This window comes from Agrilus planipennis, unplaced genomic scaffold (genome assembly GCF_000699045.2).
Source record: "Agrilus planipennis isolate EAB-ADULT unplaced genomic scaffold, Apla_2.0 scaffold92, whole genome shotgun sequence".
NCBI lineage: Eukaryota > Metazoa > Arthropoda > Insecta > Coleoptera > Buprestidae > Agrilus > Agrilus planipennis.
The window spans coordinates 804,640-822,093 of NW_020438900.1; the positions used below are offsets into that span (position 1 = coordinate 804,640).

At 32.3% G+C, this 17,454-nt stretch overlaps 3 protein-coding genes across 3 annotated transcripts in view; all 3 read left to right on the forward strand.

Annotated features, from left to right (window-relative positions):
• Positions 1 to 221: 221 nt before the first annotated feature.
• On the forward strand, positions 222 to 6,816 carry LOC108734975 (multidrug resistance-associated protein 4-like). The gene is made up of 17 exons (XM_018466755.2): positions 222 to 424; positions 1,144 to 1,256; positions 1,317 to 1,562; positions 1,621 to 1,825; positions 1,890 to 2,115; positions 2,531 to 3,591; positions 3,654 to 3,791; positions 3,850 to 4,040; positions 4,101 to 4,428; positions 4,491 to 4,641; positions 4,698 to 4,804; positions 4,869 to 4,992; positions 5,067 to 5,240; positions 5,324 to 5,451; positions 5,544 to 5,789; positions 6,208 to 6,368; positions 6,440 to 6,816. The coding sequence occupies exons 2-17, from the start codon at positions 1,183 to 1,185 to the stop codon at positions 6,726 to 6,728; spliced, it is 3,849 nt and encodes a 1,282-aa protein (XP_018322257.1). The 5' UTR covers positions 222 to 424; positions 1,144 to 1,182; the 3' UTR covers positions 6,729 to 6,816.
• Positions 6,817 to 7,071: 255 nt separating this feature from the next.
• Positions 7,072 to 10,373, forward strand: LOC108734951 (mitochondrial-processing peptidase subunit alpha). Its single transcript, XM_018466726.2, has 9 exons — positions 7,072 to 7,396; positions 7,453 to 7,694; positions 7,791 to 7,870; positions 7,989 to 8,267; positions 8,323 to 8,607; positions 8,669 to 8,874; positions 9,183 to 9,348; positions 9,459 to 9,591; positions 9,799 to 10,373. Exons 1-9 carry the CDS (start codon positions 7,341 to 7,343, stop codon positions 9,972 to 9,974), a joined length of 1,623 nt encoding a protein of 540 aa, XP_018322228.1. The 5' UTR covers positions 7,072 to 7,340; the 3' UTR covers positions 9,975 to 10,373.
• A 799-nt stretch (positions 10,374 to 11,172) lies between these two features.
• LOC108734977 (tyrosine kinase receptor Cad96Ca) overlaps positions 11,173 to 17,454 on the forward strand; it is a 24,087-nt gene continuing 17,805 nt past the window's right edge. Inside the window, exon 1 of the mRNA XM_018466757.2 lies at positions 11,173 to 11,758. Coding sequence (XP_018322259.1) covers positions 11,704 to 11,758 — 55 coding nt within the window. The 5' untranslated portion in view covers positions 11,173 to 11,703. The remainder of the gene's footprint in view (positions 11,759 to 17,454) is intronic.

The following is a 17,454-nucleotide window of genomic DNA, read 5'->3' on the forward strand; positions in this document are numbered from 1 at the left end:
ATTTATATTTATCACGTTTTATGTGGCATTGATTCTGTTGAGACTACTGTTCTTTCAAATAAATGTAATGCAATTGTACTTATTACGTCATATGTCGCTGACATTCAAGAAGATAAATAATCATTGGTTGAGTATTACAATGTCAAAATTGAATAGGTGTAGTTATAAATTATGTCCTGATAAGGTATCAGTTTGATATCAAAATAGGAAAAGAATCTTGAAAGGTGTTTATGTGAAAACTAAATTAGAGATGGTCTGAGACTGATAATGTGCGTAAATAAAGCTTTACTTCTGTAGTTCGTGAAGTTGAACTATTATAATAAGTTATTTCGTTGGTCCTTCGAGCCGGATTTTTAAATAACTTTCTTTTGGTGTCAAGTCAGCTAGATGAGTTGATATTGAGAAGCAAATAAAGAAATTAAAGGTAAGGTGAAACTTGTTTGAGACTACGTCTTTACTTTACGTCTAATTATCTTGTATCTATGGTGGGTATATGTATATATGGTAAAAACAAATTAAATTATTACCATAGTGTCTATATTTTCCCCTTGTATATGTAATGAATTGAAAATCAGAGTCAGTCAGAGTAACAACGTTTGTATTATTTTAAAACTAAGGAGGAGTTTTGGTTGGCTCTTATTCTTCATTCATTGTAAGTATTTCTTAAAAAAAAAACAGTAGTTAAGCAATTGAAGATAGTACTGTAAAAGATCGATATAAATGATATGATAACCGGAAATATAGATTAGATATATTACCAAAAAAAGCTCAGTCAATTGACTCTTCAATTGTCTACTAATCAGTATGTAAAACTGTTTGTGATGACTTTTCTACGACTATTTTTATGCATGTCTCGTATCCTTATGTAATTTATTTAATAGAGAAACACACCATACTCACTTCTTTCTAACAATCGGTTATTTATATCTCACAGTCATTTAATACATATTCCTGATTAGTTCCGAAAACTTCTCGTAACTTCCTTATTGCATACATCAAAGGTGCCACTGGTATCGAACGCCTGCGGCAAGCAAGCGTTCATAACATTAGTTGAAGAAAATGTTTACTACTTTAAAGTCTCCAACTAATGATTTTCCTTTCTCTTAAGCAAAATAACATTTACAAAATTTGTTTTTCTTAAAGAAATAATTTATCTACGGATAAAGGATTTCACAAGGAAAAATGGACGGCATTATACAAATTGGAAAATCAAATCCACAAGAAAAAGCAAATATTTTTTCCAAAATATTTTTTGGGTAAGCTTCTTAAAATCATATCGCAAAAGCTAAAACCATTACGAGATATTAATTTTATAGATGGATGGCAAAAATTTGTTATGTAGCAGTGAAAAGATCTTTAAAAGTGACCGATCTATACAGATGTCTAACCGTAGATAGATCTGAAAGGCTTACGGATAAAATTGAGCTGAAATGGAAGGAAGAATTAGAGAAGGCGAAAACCAAATCGAAAGAGCCCAGTCTAACGTCATCAATTGTCAAAGTTTTTGGCCCAACTTATATGTTTTACGGATTATTTGTATTTTTAACGTCTGGCATATTAAGGTACAAATCCTTATCATTAACATTATTAATTTATTTACCGATTAAAAGCTTCTTATAGATCGGTTCAACCTATGATCCTGGGCATGTTCATTAGACAATTTTCAACCCTCAGTGAAGGTACTCTCAATGACAAATTGATTCTCGGAGGTATCTTGTTAGCAATGTCTACCATTACTGTATTAACGTATCATCAACTTAATCTCTTGCTTTCACAAATTGGAATGAGAGTTAGAGTTGCGTGTAGCTCGTTAATCTACAGAAAGGTTAGATATTTTTGTTTGTTTTGTGCTCTTGTTGAGGTCAAATAAATACTATGAATTAATTTAGCTTTTACGACTAAGTACCAAGTCGTTAAACGAAGCTGCTGCAGGTAAAGTTGTTAATCTTCTCTCAAACGACGTAAATAGGTTTGATTTGGTAGTCATTTTGCTTCACTTCTTTTGGATTATGCCTATACAAGTGGTTTTACTCACTTATCTCATATGGCGAGAAGTTGGAGTGTCTGCGTTTATAGGAGTTGCAGTTATGTTAATTTTAACTCTTCCTCTTCAAGGTAATATACATACAAACGTACGAGTCCCCTCCCAATCAAATGTGGGCTTGCCTTAGTTTTTTTGGAATCATCAAAAAAACAATGAACATATTAATGAAAAGGGCAAATCTAATAACATGCAATATAAAACATCAACTTTATTGTTTCATGTTTAAAATTCTTAGCAAAAAATCAAAAATTTCTCGTTATTTTTTAATGCCGTGTTAGAAACATCCTTCGATTGGGGAAAATCCTTATTCATTTTGGTAAAGAGATACTAAAAACGTTTTATAATTGAAACCACTTTATGTTCATGTAGTGCTTGCTTCATTAATACCAATTTTCTAAAAAATTTATAGTAAACCATATAAAATGGGTGGGGGTTCGTCGTCACCTTATCGAAAAGAGTTTCAATTAATTATCTGTTAATCTGCAGGTGCAATTGCAAAATTAGCTTCGATGTTTAGAATAAAAGTGGCACATAAATCAGATAGTAGGATAAAATTGATGGGTCAATTGATTGCGGGTATTCAAGTGGTGAAAATGTACGTTTGGGAGGAGGCACTTGCCGATACTGTCAAGAAAATTCGCGCCAGTGAGATCAGTACTTTAAGGAAAACTTCGTATCTTAGAGGAATACTGTCAGCCATGTCCGTATTCATGGAACGTTTCGTCACTTTCATAACCGTAGTGTCTTACGTACTCCTGGGAAATACTATTACGGCGGATGTAGTCTTTGCACTCGCATCATTTTACAATATTTTACAAATGACAACCGCCATTTATTACCCCCTGGCTCTGCTATTCCTTTCCGAAACCAAAGTGTCTATCAAACGACTCCAAGAATTTTTACTTCTTGAAGAAAAAGAAAAATCAAAAATTGTGTTAACGAATGACGGTAAAGTTTCTTTGAAAAGCGTTGAAGTTTTCTGGAATCCCAAAGTAGCTTCCTTAATCGATATAACAATAAATGTTCCTCAGGGATCACTTTGTGCTGTTGTTGGTCCTGTAGGATCTGGTAAAAGTACGTTACTGCAACTTCTTCTTGGGGAAATTGCTTTATATAACGGTTTGGTAGAGGTCGGTGGTACTATATCTTATTCGTCCCAAGAGGCATGGATATTTGCTTCCACTGTGAGAAGAAACATTGTTTTTGCTCAGGAATACGATAAGACACGATACGAACAAGTCGTTGAAGTGTGTGCTCTGAAAGCTGATTTTCAACAATTCCCTTACAAAGATAAAACTATTGTTGGCGAAAAAGGGATATCACTGAGCGGAGGTCAAAGAGCCAGAATAAATTTGGCCAGAACTGTTTACAGAGATGCAGACATTTATCTCCTCGACGATCCACTATCAGCTGTGGACGCACATGTTGGAAAACATCTGTTTGAAAAATGCATTTTACAATTTTTGAAGCACAAAACGAGAATTTTGGTCACACATCAATTACAATACCTAAAAAAAGCAGATCAGATAGTAGTTTTGGACAACTCGGTGAGACAAAGGGCTTCTTGTTATCGTGCTTTTTGAAATACTTACAGTCTTCTTTAAACTAGGGTCGAATTGAAGCATGTGGGACATTTGATGAACTGTCAAAAAGTACGTTAGACTTTACGAAGTTGTTGTCATCAGCCGAAGAAGACATCGAAGAAGTGAAACACGTTGAGCAAAGCACTGGAAGACCTTCAGTATTGGTAAAATTGAAATTATAACTACAGTTGTTAAAATAATGCACAAATCTATTACTATTAGAGTATAACAAGCGAAAATTGGGAAGAAGAGCAACTGGAAAAGAATGCAGAAACCATTGTGACTAAAGGGAAATCCCCCTACGGACAATATGCAAAATACGCGTCCAATATATGCGGACTTCTTTTCCTATTCATTTCTTTGGTAATTTCTCAAACTGCGACCAGTGGATGTGATTACTGGACTTCATATTGGCGAGTATTGATAGATATTTTAGTTTCTATCAACATTTTCAAACCTTAATATATCTCTAGGACACAGTTAGAGGAAGAACGTTCTGCGTTAAATTCGACTAGTATTGAAGGTTCCTCTAGTAATATGTTATCAACCGAGTGGTGTATGATAATCTACACTATTTTGGTAATTGCTTGTTTGCTATTGGCAACTAATCGATCTCTTCTATTTTATAAACTCGGTATGAATGCGTCTACCCATTTGCATGGCAATATGTTTAGCGCCCTTTTAAGGGCTCCGATGCGCTTCTTCGATGTTAACCCCATGGGCAGGATCCTCAATAGATTTACCAAGGATATCGGAATTATTGATGAGTTACTTCCCAGATTAATGTTAGACGCTTCATCAGTAAGGACCTACCTTCATTTGTTGCTTTCTCTTTTAAATTTCATTGCTTTTCTGAATTGCAGATTCTCCTTATAATGCTGGGTATTTTTGTCAATGTGGCAATATCAAATGTATGGATGATAACGGCTGCGGTTGTATTGGGCGTCATATTTATAGTTATTCTGAAGTTTTACATTACCATTGCCAGAGACGTTAAACATTTGGAAGGAATTAGTAATTAAATGTTTCGCAATTTTTAACTGATCAATATTAAGCTAATTCCTTTTCAGCGAAAAGTCCTGTTTTCTCACATTTGAGCGCTACGTTGAACGGTTTGGTTACTGTGAGGTCCACAAAAAGCGAACCAATCCTTGCGTTTGAGTTCGATCAACATCAGGTCAGTATTTAAAAAATAATTATAGCTTTTTTACAATTTTTTTTGTGTTATTGATGAACGTTAGGACACGCATTCGTCTGCATGGTATTTAACGATCTCTTGCATGTCTTCTTTTGGATTATGGCTAGATATTGTCTCGTTGCTTTTTATATATTGCGTGACAATTGCTTTCATATTTATGAGCGAAGGTAAGCTGTTTGTAATATAAATAAATTATTTATTGTACGACACTACATGGGCCATTTCCGCTTAAATATTGCAGAGGGTTATATAACGGGAAGCGCTGTTGGATTAGCTGTTCAACAAAGTTTAATTTTAATTGGGATGCTATCGTTTGGCATGCGACAAATGGCTGAAATGGTTAGTAACATGGCGGCTGTTGAAAGAATTGTGGAATATACCACTCTGGAAAAAGAAGAAAATCCAAATGAGAAAAGTATTTTATTTTGTCATTTTATTCCTGTTTTTGTTTTCTTTTGAACGCTAGTGTGGGACATATTATATTCTATTCTATTCTAGAAAGTATGCCGAATATCGAGTGGCCGAGCAAAGGGGCCATAGTTTTTAAGAATCTTTACTTGAAATACTCAAATGAAGATCCTCCAGTTCTTAGGGATTTGAACTTTACAATCGAAGCTGGCGAAAAGGTAAAATAAATTGCCATTGAAATTTATCGTCTATGACGCAATATGTTTCATTTCTGTCTTGTCAATAATTTATTTTTACTTTACTTCTGCAGATTGGAATAGTTGGACGAACAGGGGCTGGCAAAACTTCTTTGATTGGAGCCCTATTTCGTTTAGCAAAACTTGAGGGCAATATCTTTATAGATGGGGTTGATACCCAATCGGTTCCCTTAAGTGAATTAAGAAAACGAATTTCTATAATTCCCCAAGAGCCTGTACTTTTTAGCGAAACTTTAAGATATAATTTGGATCCATTTAATGAATTTGATGATAAAAATATATGGAACGCATTAGATGTGGTAAGTTTACACTTTAATTCATATTAAATCATCTTTACTTTGACACCCCGCTTGATGAGTATTGGTTTATTCTATGGCACAATATGGCGTCCGGAGTCCATATTGCTTCGTTTGTTACATATACCCAGTGCCATTTGCAGTGTCGATTAGGATCAAACGACACTCCGTTTGTCAAAGTGTATACATTTGTTAGGTCCGTATTTTCTACAAATTTTGAAAATCCATTATTCATCCTTTTATGGATGACTTTTGGAAAACTTCTCTTATCCTTCATATTCAGTGTTCAGAAAAAATCCAAAGAAACAGTTCGTTTTCTTTTAAATGTTTTCTAAACACTGCAAAGCATCAGGCGTATATTAAACTAATCCTTAATCAAATCAGTAACAATATAATGAAGAATTAAAATCTATTCATCTAGGTTGAGCTCAAAGGTTCTATACAATCATTAGATATGACAGTACAAGAGGGAGGAAGTAACTTTAGTGTAGGACAAAGGCAGTTACTATGCTTAGCACGGGCTATCTTGAGGAACAACAAAATTTTGGTCCTTGATGAAGCTACAGCTAACGTCGACCCACAGTAATAAATAATATACCTATAATAAATTAGAAATTATGTCAAACGAAATTGCCATTGCTTTTTTATTTCAGAACGGATTCGTTAATTCAAATAACAATCCGTAAGAGATTTAAAGATTGCACGGTAATGACTATTGCGCATCGTCTAAATACAGTTATGGATTCTGACAAAATACTCGTAATGGATTCCGGAAGTATGGTAGAATACGATCATCCTTACAAACTGTTGCAAAACAAAGAAGGGATTCTATATAAACTTGTCTCTCAGACTGGTCCCAGTATGGAGGCACAACTTTATAATGTCGCAAAAGACTCTTATTCCAGGAAATATGATAACAATGATGTCAGTAGTAGACTTTAAGAGTATAACATTATTTCTTTTCTAAACATTTTTGTTAAATATTGATGATCCTTCTCTAGCAACTGAAAATAAATACATTGCCCGAAAATTAGAATAGTCCCTTTTTAAATACGACTTCTTCGGGACACCCTGTATATAAGGGCAACTAGCTATAACTTTGCTTTTTTTCTGATAAAATATTTTTTTTTGATTTGATTGAAACATCAGAATGTTTTTAAAATATGTGTATCCCTTTTATTTAATTTTTATTCGATATACCTATCATTTTTTTATTATCTTACAAAAGAATGACATTAATAGATTAATGAGATAATTAAAATGACATTTAGTAGTCAAATGAAATTCAATGTGTGATTTGTCAGTCATTAACTAATTTTTTATTTTTAACTGCATCATTTATGAATACGAACGTTAATAATTAACAATAATTAATAAAAAATATATTGACTTGACAAAATATAGTCAGGCAACCCACCCTACGCCCAAGTTCATGTTGATTACGTTTGCATAACTCTGCGTTTGGTTTTGTGGTGATTTATTTCAGAAACAGTGATATTAATGTTCGGCATGTAAAAGCAAATTATAAACATATAAATATTAGTTAAATATAAAATGGCATTAACATTTTACAGAAAATTTGGAGGTCCGGTAGTTAATCGTACAAATCAGTGAGTATTAAATAAAATAACCACTTCACGAAGATAACCTCAAAACTAATTTCCAGATTATGGTGTAAAAAAATCCGAAGAAGTTATTCAACCGATTATTCTAATTGGGATGGAAGAGGGAGCCCGGATAAGAAACCGGTGACAAAATTACCACCTTTAAGCAAACCTGTTGAGGGTTTACCAAGGATACGTTATGCCACTTTGAAAGAAGAACACCAAAAGACTCAAATTACTGTGTTGTCTAATGGACTAACGGTGGCATCAGAAAATAGATTTGGAGAATTTTGTACTGTAGGAGGTAATACTTAATTGTTATTAAATTATTTAGTGTTTAAGGTTAACACAATGTATTCTTATCCCTTCCTTTTTTATTGATTTGTGACTGTATTTGTAGTTGTCATTGACTCTGGGTCAAGGTATGAAGTGGCCTTTCCTAGTGGAATCTCACATTTTCTAGAGAAACTAGCTTTTAATGTAAGTAACGTAAGTTGTTATCTGTTCTCTTCTTGGGGGCTTTTTCTCCACCGATTACTATGTAAATATTCTTTGACAATTTGCTGCTTTTGATAAATTATTGTTTAATCTATTTTAGTCTACACATCAGTATCCTGACAAAGATGAAATGATGAGAAATCTAGAGAAACATGGTGGTATCTGTGATAGCCAAGGATCTAAGGATACTTTTTTGTATGCTGCCTCAGCTTCTACTTCTGGTTTAAACGATGTCATTCAGATGCTTGGAGAAGTTGTTTTACGTCCCCAAATTAAGGAAGAGGAAGTTGAAGCTGCTAGACAAACGATATCATTTGAATTACAAATGCTGAACATGAGACCTGAACAAGAAACTTTATTAATGGACATGATTCATGCTGTAAATAGTAAAACTTTCAAAATTTTCTTTTCAATATTGTCCAAACTGTTTTTAGGCTGCATATAGAGATAATACATTAGGCCTTCCTAAATTGTGTCCAGTTAATAATTTAGACAAGATAAATAGAAAAGTGCTGTTCACATATTTGAATTTGTATCACAGTCCAAGGCGAATGGTGGTGGCTGGGGTAGGTGTGGAGCATGAGAGGTTGGTCAGATGTGTTGAAAAGTTCTTTGTGGATGAACCACCCATTTGGGTAAAAGATAAGAGCCTTATTATTGATGATAATAAAATTAAGGTGGACAGCAGTTTAGCTCAGTATACAGGGGGAATAATTACAGTAAGAATGATTATTATTATATGAATTATTGTTATTGTTATTTATATTTGTAATATACTAGGAAGAGTGTGAAATTCCCCAATTTGCGTCGGCTGGCCTTCCCATTCTTTCTCACGTCATGTTAGGATTGGAAGGTTGCTCCCATAAAGATCCTAACTTTATTCCCATGTGTGTTCTTAACATGATGATGGGTGGAGGAGGTTCCTTTAGCGCCGGAGGACCTGGAAAGGGGATGTACACAAGACTTTACACCAATGTGCTCAACAGGTTTACAATAATATTAGTAATTCATTAATATGTCTAGAGCATAGAGTAACATTCAGGAGGATATCACTTCGTACTCCGGGTCCTCCTACTGTTATTCTGTGATCACATAGTAATATTCCACAAACAGTGTTTCACTTTTTCTGTCTTCATTTCTTCCTCAAGTTTCCCTCTCCAACTACCAGCCACTCATTCTCATTATTCCTAAAAGGAGATTGAATAGGGTCTTCCGCCCTACTCTCCCGCTTTGCACTAGAGTGTAGGTCAGAAGAACGGCCTGTCCATCAGCATTTGTATTATTTATTCTGCAGGTACACATGGATGTACAGCGCCACTGCTTATAACCATGCATATGCTGATAGCGGTCTGTTTTGTATTCATGCAAGTGCACCTCCTGAAAACGTACGAGAAATGGTGGAAGTAATTGTGAAAGAAATGGTAAACATGGCTGGGAATGTTAGTGACGAAGAACTACAGGTAAAGAATGAACTTAAATTATAGATATTTCAATAAAAACTTAATTTTTACTTTGATTAGTAACTTGTTCAATTTTACACAATCTTTTATTCCTTTTTATTGTTTTATAGAGAGCGAAGACTCAACTGCAGTCCATGCTGTTAATGAACCTTGAATCCAGACCAGTGATATTTGAAGATATTGGTAGGCAAGTGTTGGCAACTGGGATGAGGAAGAGGCCTGAGCATTTCATTGAAGAAATAAGTGAGTCTTTTCAATGCTTTGAAATTAACAAATCCGCTTATTAATAATTAAGTGTAAAATTAATACAGTACACTCTTGGCAGCAGAGACATCATAAATTGTCTACTGTAATTGTATTTTTTCTTGTTATTAAATTAATAAAATAAAAAAGGAAATTAATTTATGTTTATTAACCCTTATGATTGATTTTTTTATTTATAAATTACAGACAAGGTATCAAAGGATAAAATAGTGGCAGTGGCCCAAAGAATGTTGAGTTCACAGCCTGCAGTAGCAGCTCGAGGTGACCTAAAGAATTTACCATCTTTGGAATATATCCAGGCTGGACTTCTGGACCGACATGGGCGCATGCCAGGAGGAAAAAGGATGTCGCTATTTCGATAAAAAGAAAAAGAAAAAAGGACATTATCCAAAAGACAGACGTGAACTAATGAAAAAACGAAAACAGGAATATTTTTTCGTTTTTAATATTGTAATAGTATTTCTGTTTTCTACAGTTGGCTCATTTTAAGATTTACAAAATTGTTCCTCGTTCTTGGAGTTTTATAGTGCCGACCAATGGTAGTAAATTGATTTCTATTGCGTTTTTTTTTTCTATTAATTATTAAACTTAACAAACGTTTAGTTTGAAGTAAATAAAAAAATAAATAATAGAACAAGGTTCGAAATATTATGTGTGTAAATATTGTAACTGTTATTATTTTAGAAAATCGGCTGTTTAGAGGAAATGTATCAACAGAAAAAGGTATTTATTGATTTAAATTTAATCAAAATTAACTAAATGTAACTNTTTTAATAAAAACGTTACTTATTAAAATCTGTATGTTTTTGTTATTTTAGAGATTGTACTGTTTGGATTTGATAGAATCGAAAATTTTTGCTTTAAAATTTTTGATTTTAAGAAAGAATAGTCTAGGTCAAACTATGTGGTCGCGAGTAGTATCAAATAAAAGGTAAGTGTGAGTTATTTAAATATATAGAAAACTTTAAGACATCAAAAAAGTTTATTGTGATCCACTACTAAAAAGTAAAGTGATGTTAAAATTAAACTGATCTAGTGAGAGCATTTGCAGATCTGGAATCTCTAGTTGATAATAATTAATCCTATATTTTGTAGAAAATTAATTTCAAGGGGAAACATTTTAATAGCTAACAGAAAAAATTGTAGTTTGTCCAAATAATTTTTGTTTATGAATTAACCATTTACTGGGTTGGTTTTCCTTTTGATTACAAATGAATTTCGGGAATATATGGAAACTGGTTCTCTTTATTCTGTATTGAGAAACAGCCTCTAATCTCTGTAAAACAAATCCCTATTCATCTACTCTAACACACATCGAGTTTAGTACAATCTAATACCCTTTATGATTTACGTATTTCATTTGTAGATCTATTTATGTCTTCCAGACATAGATCGATGCAATTTTTAATTAGGTACCTATACAAGTAGCATGTTTTGTTGTCATTTATCGATCAACGAACTGTTAGGTCTTTATGGTCATGCGTTGTACTTATAACGGTATACCGCGCGAGAAAAAAAGCGGTGATATTTTAATTTGTTGATCGATACGATTGATTCTCTTTTTAATGTGTGCGATTCACGGCATTCCCATTCTTTTCTGGACGCACATTGTATAACTAGCTAAGCGGAATTCTACGCTGGTTTCCATTGGCCAATGGATATGAAGAACTTTCTAAAAGAATTACCTGTTTTGTTCCACACCTGTCGGAATCACGGTACCACGGTTTTAACAACGTCAATGTGTCGAAGTGCGTGTTTTTGTAACCGGATTGACAAAAAAGAATTACACAAAATAATATACACTGAACGCTGCAATAACGTGTAGATTAATTGTGCACTTCTATACGCATTTGTTATCATAAATCATTACGAATTTTGAAAGTCATGGGTGAAGCTCCTGATGGACTCTTCACATTCTTGTCGAACTGTTGTTTTCACTGTCTCATGTGCTTTGTGGAGATTATTTTTAAAATAGGTTCCGGTTAGTGTTTTCGGTTTTCTGTTAATAGTTTATCGAATCGTGCTTGTTTCTGGATTAAAAGAATTTGAAATTGTGTGTATTTATGTGGCTTTGGCAAGAGAAATTTTATAATGCATCAGTTTTTGGTTTATTTAGTAGCCGTTTTCGCCATAGTGATCATTAAAGGTGAGTTACCACACGTAGGTGTACTATTTCATGTCGGAAAATTTGTTTTGCGGTACCTACCAAACTTTGTGGTTTTCCCAATAATTCGCTAATTACGATACCATCATTGTATGATGATTACCTCATAGGTTCATAAGAACAGAACGAAATACAGAGAAAACCATTAATTTTAGAGAAAGTTTTGAAAGTATCCAACACTTGGTTAACGATGATAGTCCATCAAACCGTTGGGCAATTTCACGGAAAAGAAAACTTTTTGTTAAGAATTCACCATCGACGAGAAAGGAAATTGTAAATTTAAATAGAAACTGTTGTAGATAATATAATCGTTATGTACCAAACGTAAAGAATAAAAAGGATCATGAAATTGCTATCTACAGCAAATGACTCAACATAAAGTTAGCAATGAATTAATTCATACGATAAATAATAACAATTGTAACTAGGTATATTGACTAGAATCCATGTGTGACAGACACATGCAAAATTAGATATTATTACAGGTATATTATTACGCAATTTAGTACTACATAATTGGTTTTTAATGAGTTACCTAGCTGTTTAGGTATTTGTTACAACACTAAAATGGTAAAGTCAATGTCGCTTGGTTTTAGTACCTAGTGAAATAGTACATGCCTAACATATATCTTAACAACTTAGCATGTAACTTAACGGTAAACGTAAATATTTGCGAATTGCTGTTTTCTTGTAGCAATTTAGATCTCAAATCCTGTATTACGCGAGTTTAGAACTCTTGTGTTAATTCGTTGTAATTTTATCTTAAATTTTAAGTAGGTACGTCACTTATTAAATCGATTACAAATATGTTACCATTGGTATGAATTCGTTTTGTTGAATGTTAAAAGTAATATTAAATACTTCATTTTTTTACCTTTCTAATTCATTAGTTTATTTAATGATATTTTAAGGACGTACATAATTTACGTAAAATATACGTCTTTTTTTATATCAAGAAAAATCGTACAATTAAGAGCGATAAAAGCTATACGACTGTTTGTTAATGGAATAATAACAAAAGGTAATAAAAAAATACGGTAACTATATTTATATTTATAACAAGGGAAAATTATTAAGAGCATTTGTTATCTGTTTAATTATCTGAAACAAATAAGTTAAAATCTCATTAAAGTGAAATGCTAAATGTACCTATATTTATTATGATAAGTAAAATTTAGAATATTGCTATTATTAAACTAACACAAATAACATCAGCAATTACTACAAATCTAATGGTTTTGCTTTCTAATGCTTATATAAACTATAATGCCAATAAAATTACTTAAATGAACGAATGACGATTAGCGCTATATAATTACCTAATTGATTAATATTTTCGTTAAAATACCAATAAACATTCTACAAATAATGCTGTAAACTGTTTTGTAAAAGGAACCATAACTGCTAAATAGTATTGAGTAAATATCATGAGTAGATATTAATCAATTTAACAATTTTTAATTGTCCGATGGTCCATGCAGGTTTGCAATTATTACAACCGCAATGCAAATAATTGCTGCAAAGTTACAGTTTAATTAAATATAGTTTATGGATTTCTATAAAATATAAATACGATATTTTGGGAGTTGATCGCAATGAAATTGAGACACTGTTTAACCTTAAAGGTTACCAGTTGAAATTCGTATTTCCTTACCCAAGGTAAACCGCTTCATTATTACGATTATAATTCGTTTGTGTAGAAGATGATTGCATATCTTATTTAAATCCAGTAGTAGGCACTAGTATCTCAATGAAAATCAATTTTTAATTTTGTGTTTGTTGCCAGTCAGGATTACAATAATTTAAACATATCTACATATAAAAAACCGACCAATACTTTGCCTTATTCATGTACGATATTAAACAAGATATTAAAAAGAATTTTCATCTCGTAATGTTCCACAGTTACAGATGGACTATTTTCTTCAAACATGAATATGAACTATAAATATCAGTTCACAGTCGGAGAAGAAATCGCGTAATATATCTATACACCAAAAAAATACAAATGAATAGAGAACTAGAGAATGAAATAGAATAGAGAGTAGTGCTTTTTATTAAGTATATTACCTACAAAATAATGGTATTTAATTTAAAATATTTCTGATTTGAAGGCTTCTATCCTTTATTACGGTTTATTCAAATAGAAAATTATGTCTTCATCGTCTCTTCCTTTCATCTTTCGTTTTTTATCCTTTCTAAAGTTCCTAATAGTCCTTTTCCCTGAGTGTGAACTTTGGTATTTATTATTTTCAAATGATAAATTTAATGAGACTAAAATATAACGAAAGATATAGATATTACTAACAGTAGCTTTTATTTGTTGTAAAGATGCTCGGAATTTATTGTTCTACAAGTTGAACCAAAAAGAATTGCAGCAATAGAAATTCGACGAATGAATTACAAAATTGTGAAAGATGCTTATCGTTAATCAGTTACGCGATTTCAAGAATTATCTTGTAAAAATAGTGAAGTAATGTAAGCATGTGACTGTGTGCGTTATTTGAGTAATTAGATAGGTACAGTTAAGTTAAAATGTCTTTCCTATTACTTTGTTGTATTATATGTATTTAATTAATTAAATCGTAAACAGAACATCTATATATTTTGTTATAAACATTTTAATATATTAATTTCCATTTGTAAACCTATTTTCTATTTTTAAAATACTAAACGCAGGGACGTAGCCAGTTTTCTCTTTTTGCGTGGGCCAAGGAGCCCCACCGTTGTTTATTTTAAGATCCATGCAACCAAAGAGTTCCGTGGTATTATTAGTTGGTATGTTACACATACCTACAGGCAGGAAAAGTAATTCGAAAAGTTTAAGTAGGTAATTCATTCGACAGTTCAATTGAAACCACACGTTCTTTTTTACTTGTTTTTTTATTCATTGAAACATGACTCTACATGCTCGTCAATGCATCTTTTAAATGATCTGCCCGTTTGTCCCACATCAAATGTTTCATACAATTTTCATTTTATTTACATACCTGATGACTTTTGGTGGTCACTATCATTATTTTAATCAAATTAAACTATGGTATACTAATTAATTGTGAAGTGAGGTATTTATTGGGAATTATTTAAAAGAAATATAATGCATTAAATTTTCATAATTTTTTCTCTTTAATTTGTGGTTACATTGAAGTGAGAAACATTGCACATTCATTGAAGAGAATGTGGATTGAGGAGTCAGGGCACTTTCTATTTGGTAGACAAGTAAACGTAAGCATTGCAATAATTGTGGAACAATGTTTGGTTTGATGCACTAGAAAGTTGGTAAAGTGGGTCGACACTATCTAAAAATTAACAACACATCGATTTTTCAAACAATACAAATTTAAACCAAAAAAATTATTGATTTACTATAGTTAAGTACTGAGGAAATGGAAAATTTAGAGTTCGACGACATCTGTACTGTATTAAAACCAAATCTAAGAAATACATGAAATAAAAATGAGCATTGGCTGTTACACAATAGTTGTTTTTAACTAATTGTAAGTTTAATTTGAATGTAGAGAAGAAGCCTTCACTTTATTTAAATTTACCGACACGCCATCGTTCAAAAAATTTTATGAACTGGGAAATACCATCATACGCCACATGTAGAGTGAATTCTACAACAAGGAAATGCTTTGGTCAGTAGATCCAGGATAAGCTTGCTTATTATACACAATATAGGTATTTAGGCGCTTTTATAAATTGTGACATAATTGGGTACTCAAAGTTTCTAAATAAATATTTCCCTTTTACTTCTACCTTCGGATTAAATTCTTCCAAAAGCAACTTCTTACCGGACTCAATAAATTACTTGCAGCATCCTAACAAACTGTGGGTCCTCGCCTGTAGTTGAGCTTCTCAGAACAACTTTAAAAATTACGTTAGGTCCCGAAGTTTTAATTGATCAGGAAAATACTCCATCTTAAACAATTAATTAGCTTTAAACAGTATACAGATTTAAATTTGCACCACCTTAACGTTTACGACTAGTAGAAAGTGAAATAAACTTTGTCTATATCTTTTACAGATTGTGCTTTCTATGTACCTACTGTATATCACTGATTGAAAATGAATATTTAGCTACAAGTCGATATAATCCAAACCGGATATACTTTAATGTTAAATCCGTCTTCACTTTCACTTTTTTAGATATGTACCTATATATTTATACGTAGATGTTGTACAATACAAACATGACTGCCAATCTGAGAATAACAGCACGCGTGTATTTTTTCCTCTTTGTCTGACGTCACAGCCATTCATGCGGAATTTCGTTTCTCAAAATAATTCTTCAGGAGTACAATGTAGGTATAACAATAAAGTAACAACCTTGATTGTTGTTTGTCAAATCCATAGTCCGTTTCAAAATATGCGACAATCTGACTACGAATCATTTCATACGTACGTATCTGCATATTCGTATTGTTTTTAGGAGTTAACTGTTGTTTATTAAAATAAATAATCTTCTGTTGTAATGGTCTCTAACAATCCCATATCAATCATTTAATCATAATTTTGACGTATTCTAGTTGATATTAACAACAGTAAAGAAGTGGACGGGTTTAAATTCCTGTTATATAGTGTATAGTTGGTTGCATAGACATATATTCTAAACACATGTTACATCATAATAATGTTGTCGAAACTGAAATGTAGATAAGCCGTTACCAATGGTCAAATTTGAATGGGCTTAGTTAATGTAACGAAATATGATAAAATGTTAATTTCGTAAGTTTGAAAGCTTCTTTTTGTGCTTGAATGGAGATTAATACATTGCTTAAAGTAATAAAATTTGGAATTCTCATTAGTCGTCCTGTTCAACATAAATATCCATTTAAAATTAAAAATATGAGTCTGTTACGATTTAGACGAGCTTTTCTACCAGATTTGAAATTCATGAAAATGTCGCAACCCATTACATAAATCCTTTTTAAAGCTTGAAACAAAGCCCTGCATATGGGCTGCATAAAATGCTCATGAATAACCGGAGGAAAGAAGCTATATTGTCCTTACTTGCTAATTGTTGGCTTTTTGTATAGGGTAATAACAAGTTGTTTAATTCGCAGTTACTTTTAATAAATAATTAAGTCATCTCATACATATTTCATTTTTACTCCAGGTCTCATCTTTAACTGGGTTTTAGATTTATGTCGAACAATTTCGTAGTCATGAAAAGAGATGACCCTCCCCTTAATTGACCAATAATAGTGACACCATTGCACAATTGTACAACTTAAGTACTACATTGTTTTTGCCTATATTACTCCTGTTCCAGGAACTATTATAAAAATGGGAGACGAAAAGGTAAATGTCTAGGTGGTGGGATCGAAAGAGGAGGTCTCCCACACCAGTGTACCATGAAAAGTTTGTGGCGGCCTCACCCCCATTAAAAGTTATGGGGCTTGAAAGTTGATTATTTTGACAATTTTCATACACTATAATTCAATTAAAATTCAATAAAAAAAATATTTTCAAGCGAGTGGAGGTGGGGGATCGAAAGAGGGTGGTTAACCTAACCTAACCTAACCTAACCTAACCTACCCTATTGATAAAGATATTTAAATAATGTTTTATATAACATTCTCAACATTTTTATGTATTTTTCATTAGTTTTATCTTTGAATATTGTTTAAGAATGACTATATAAATATTTACATGCCTAGAAATGTATAAAAATT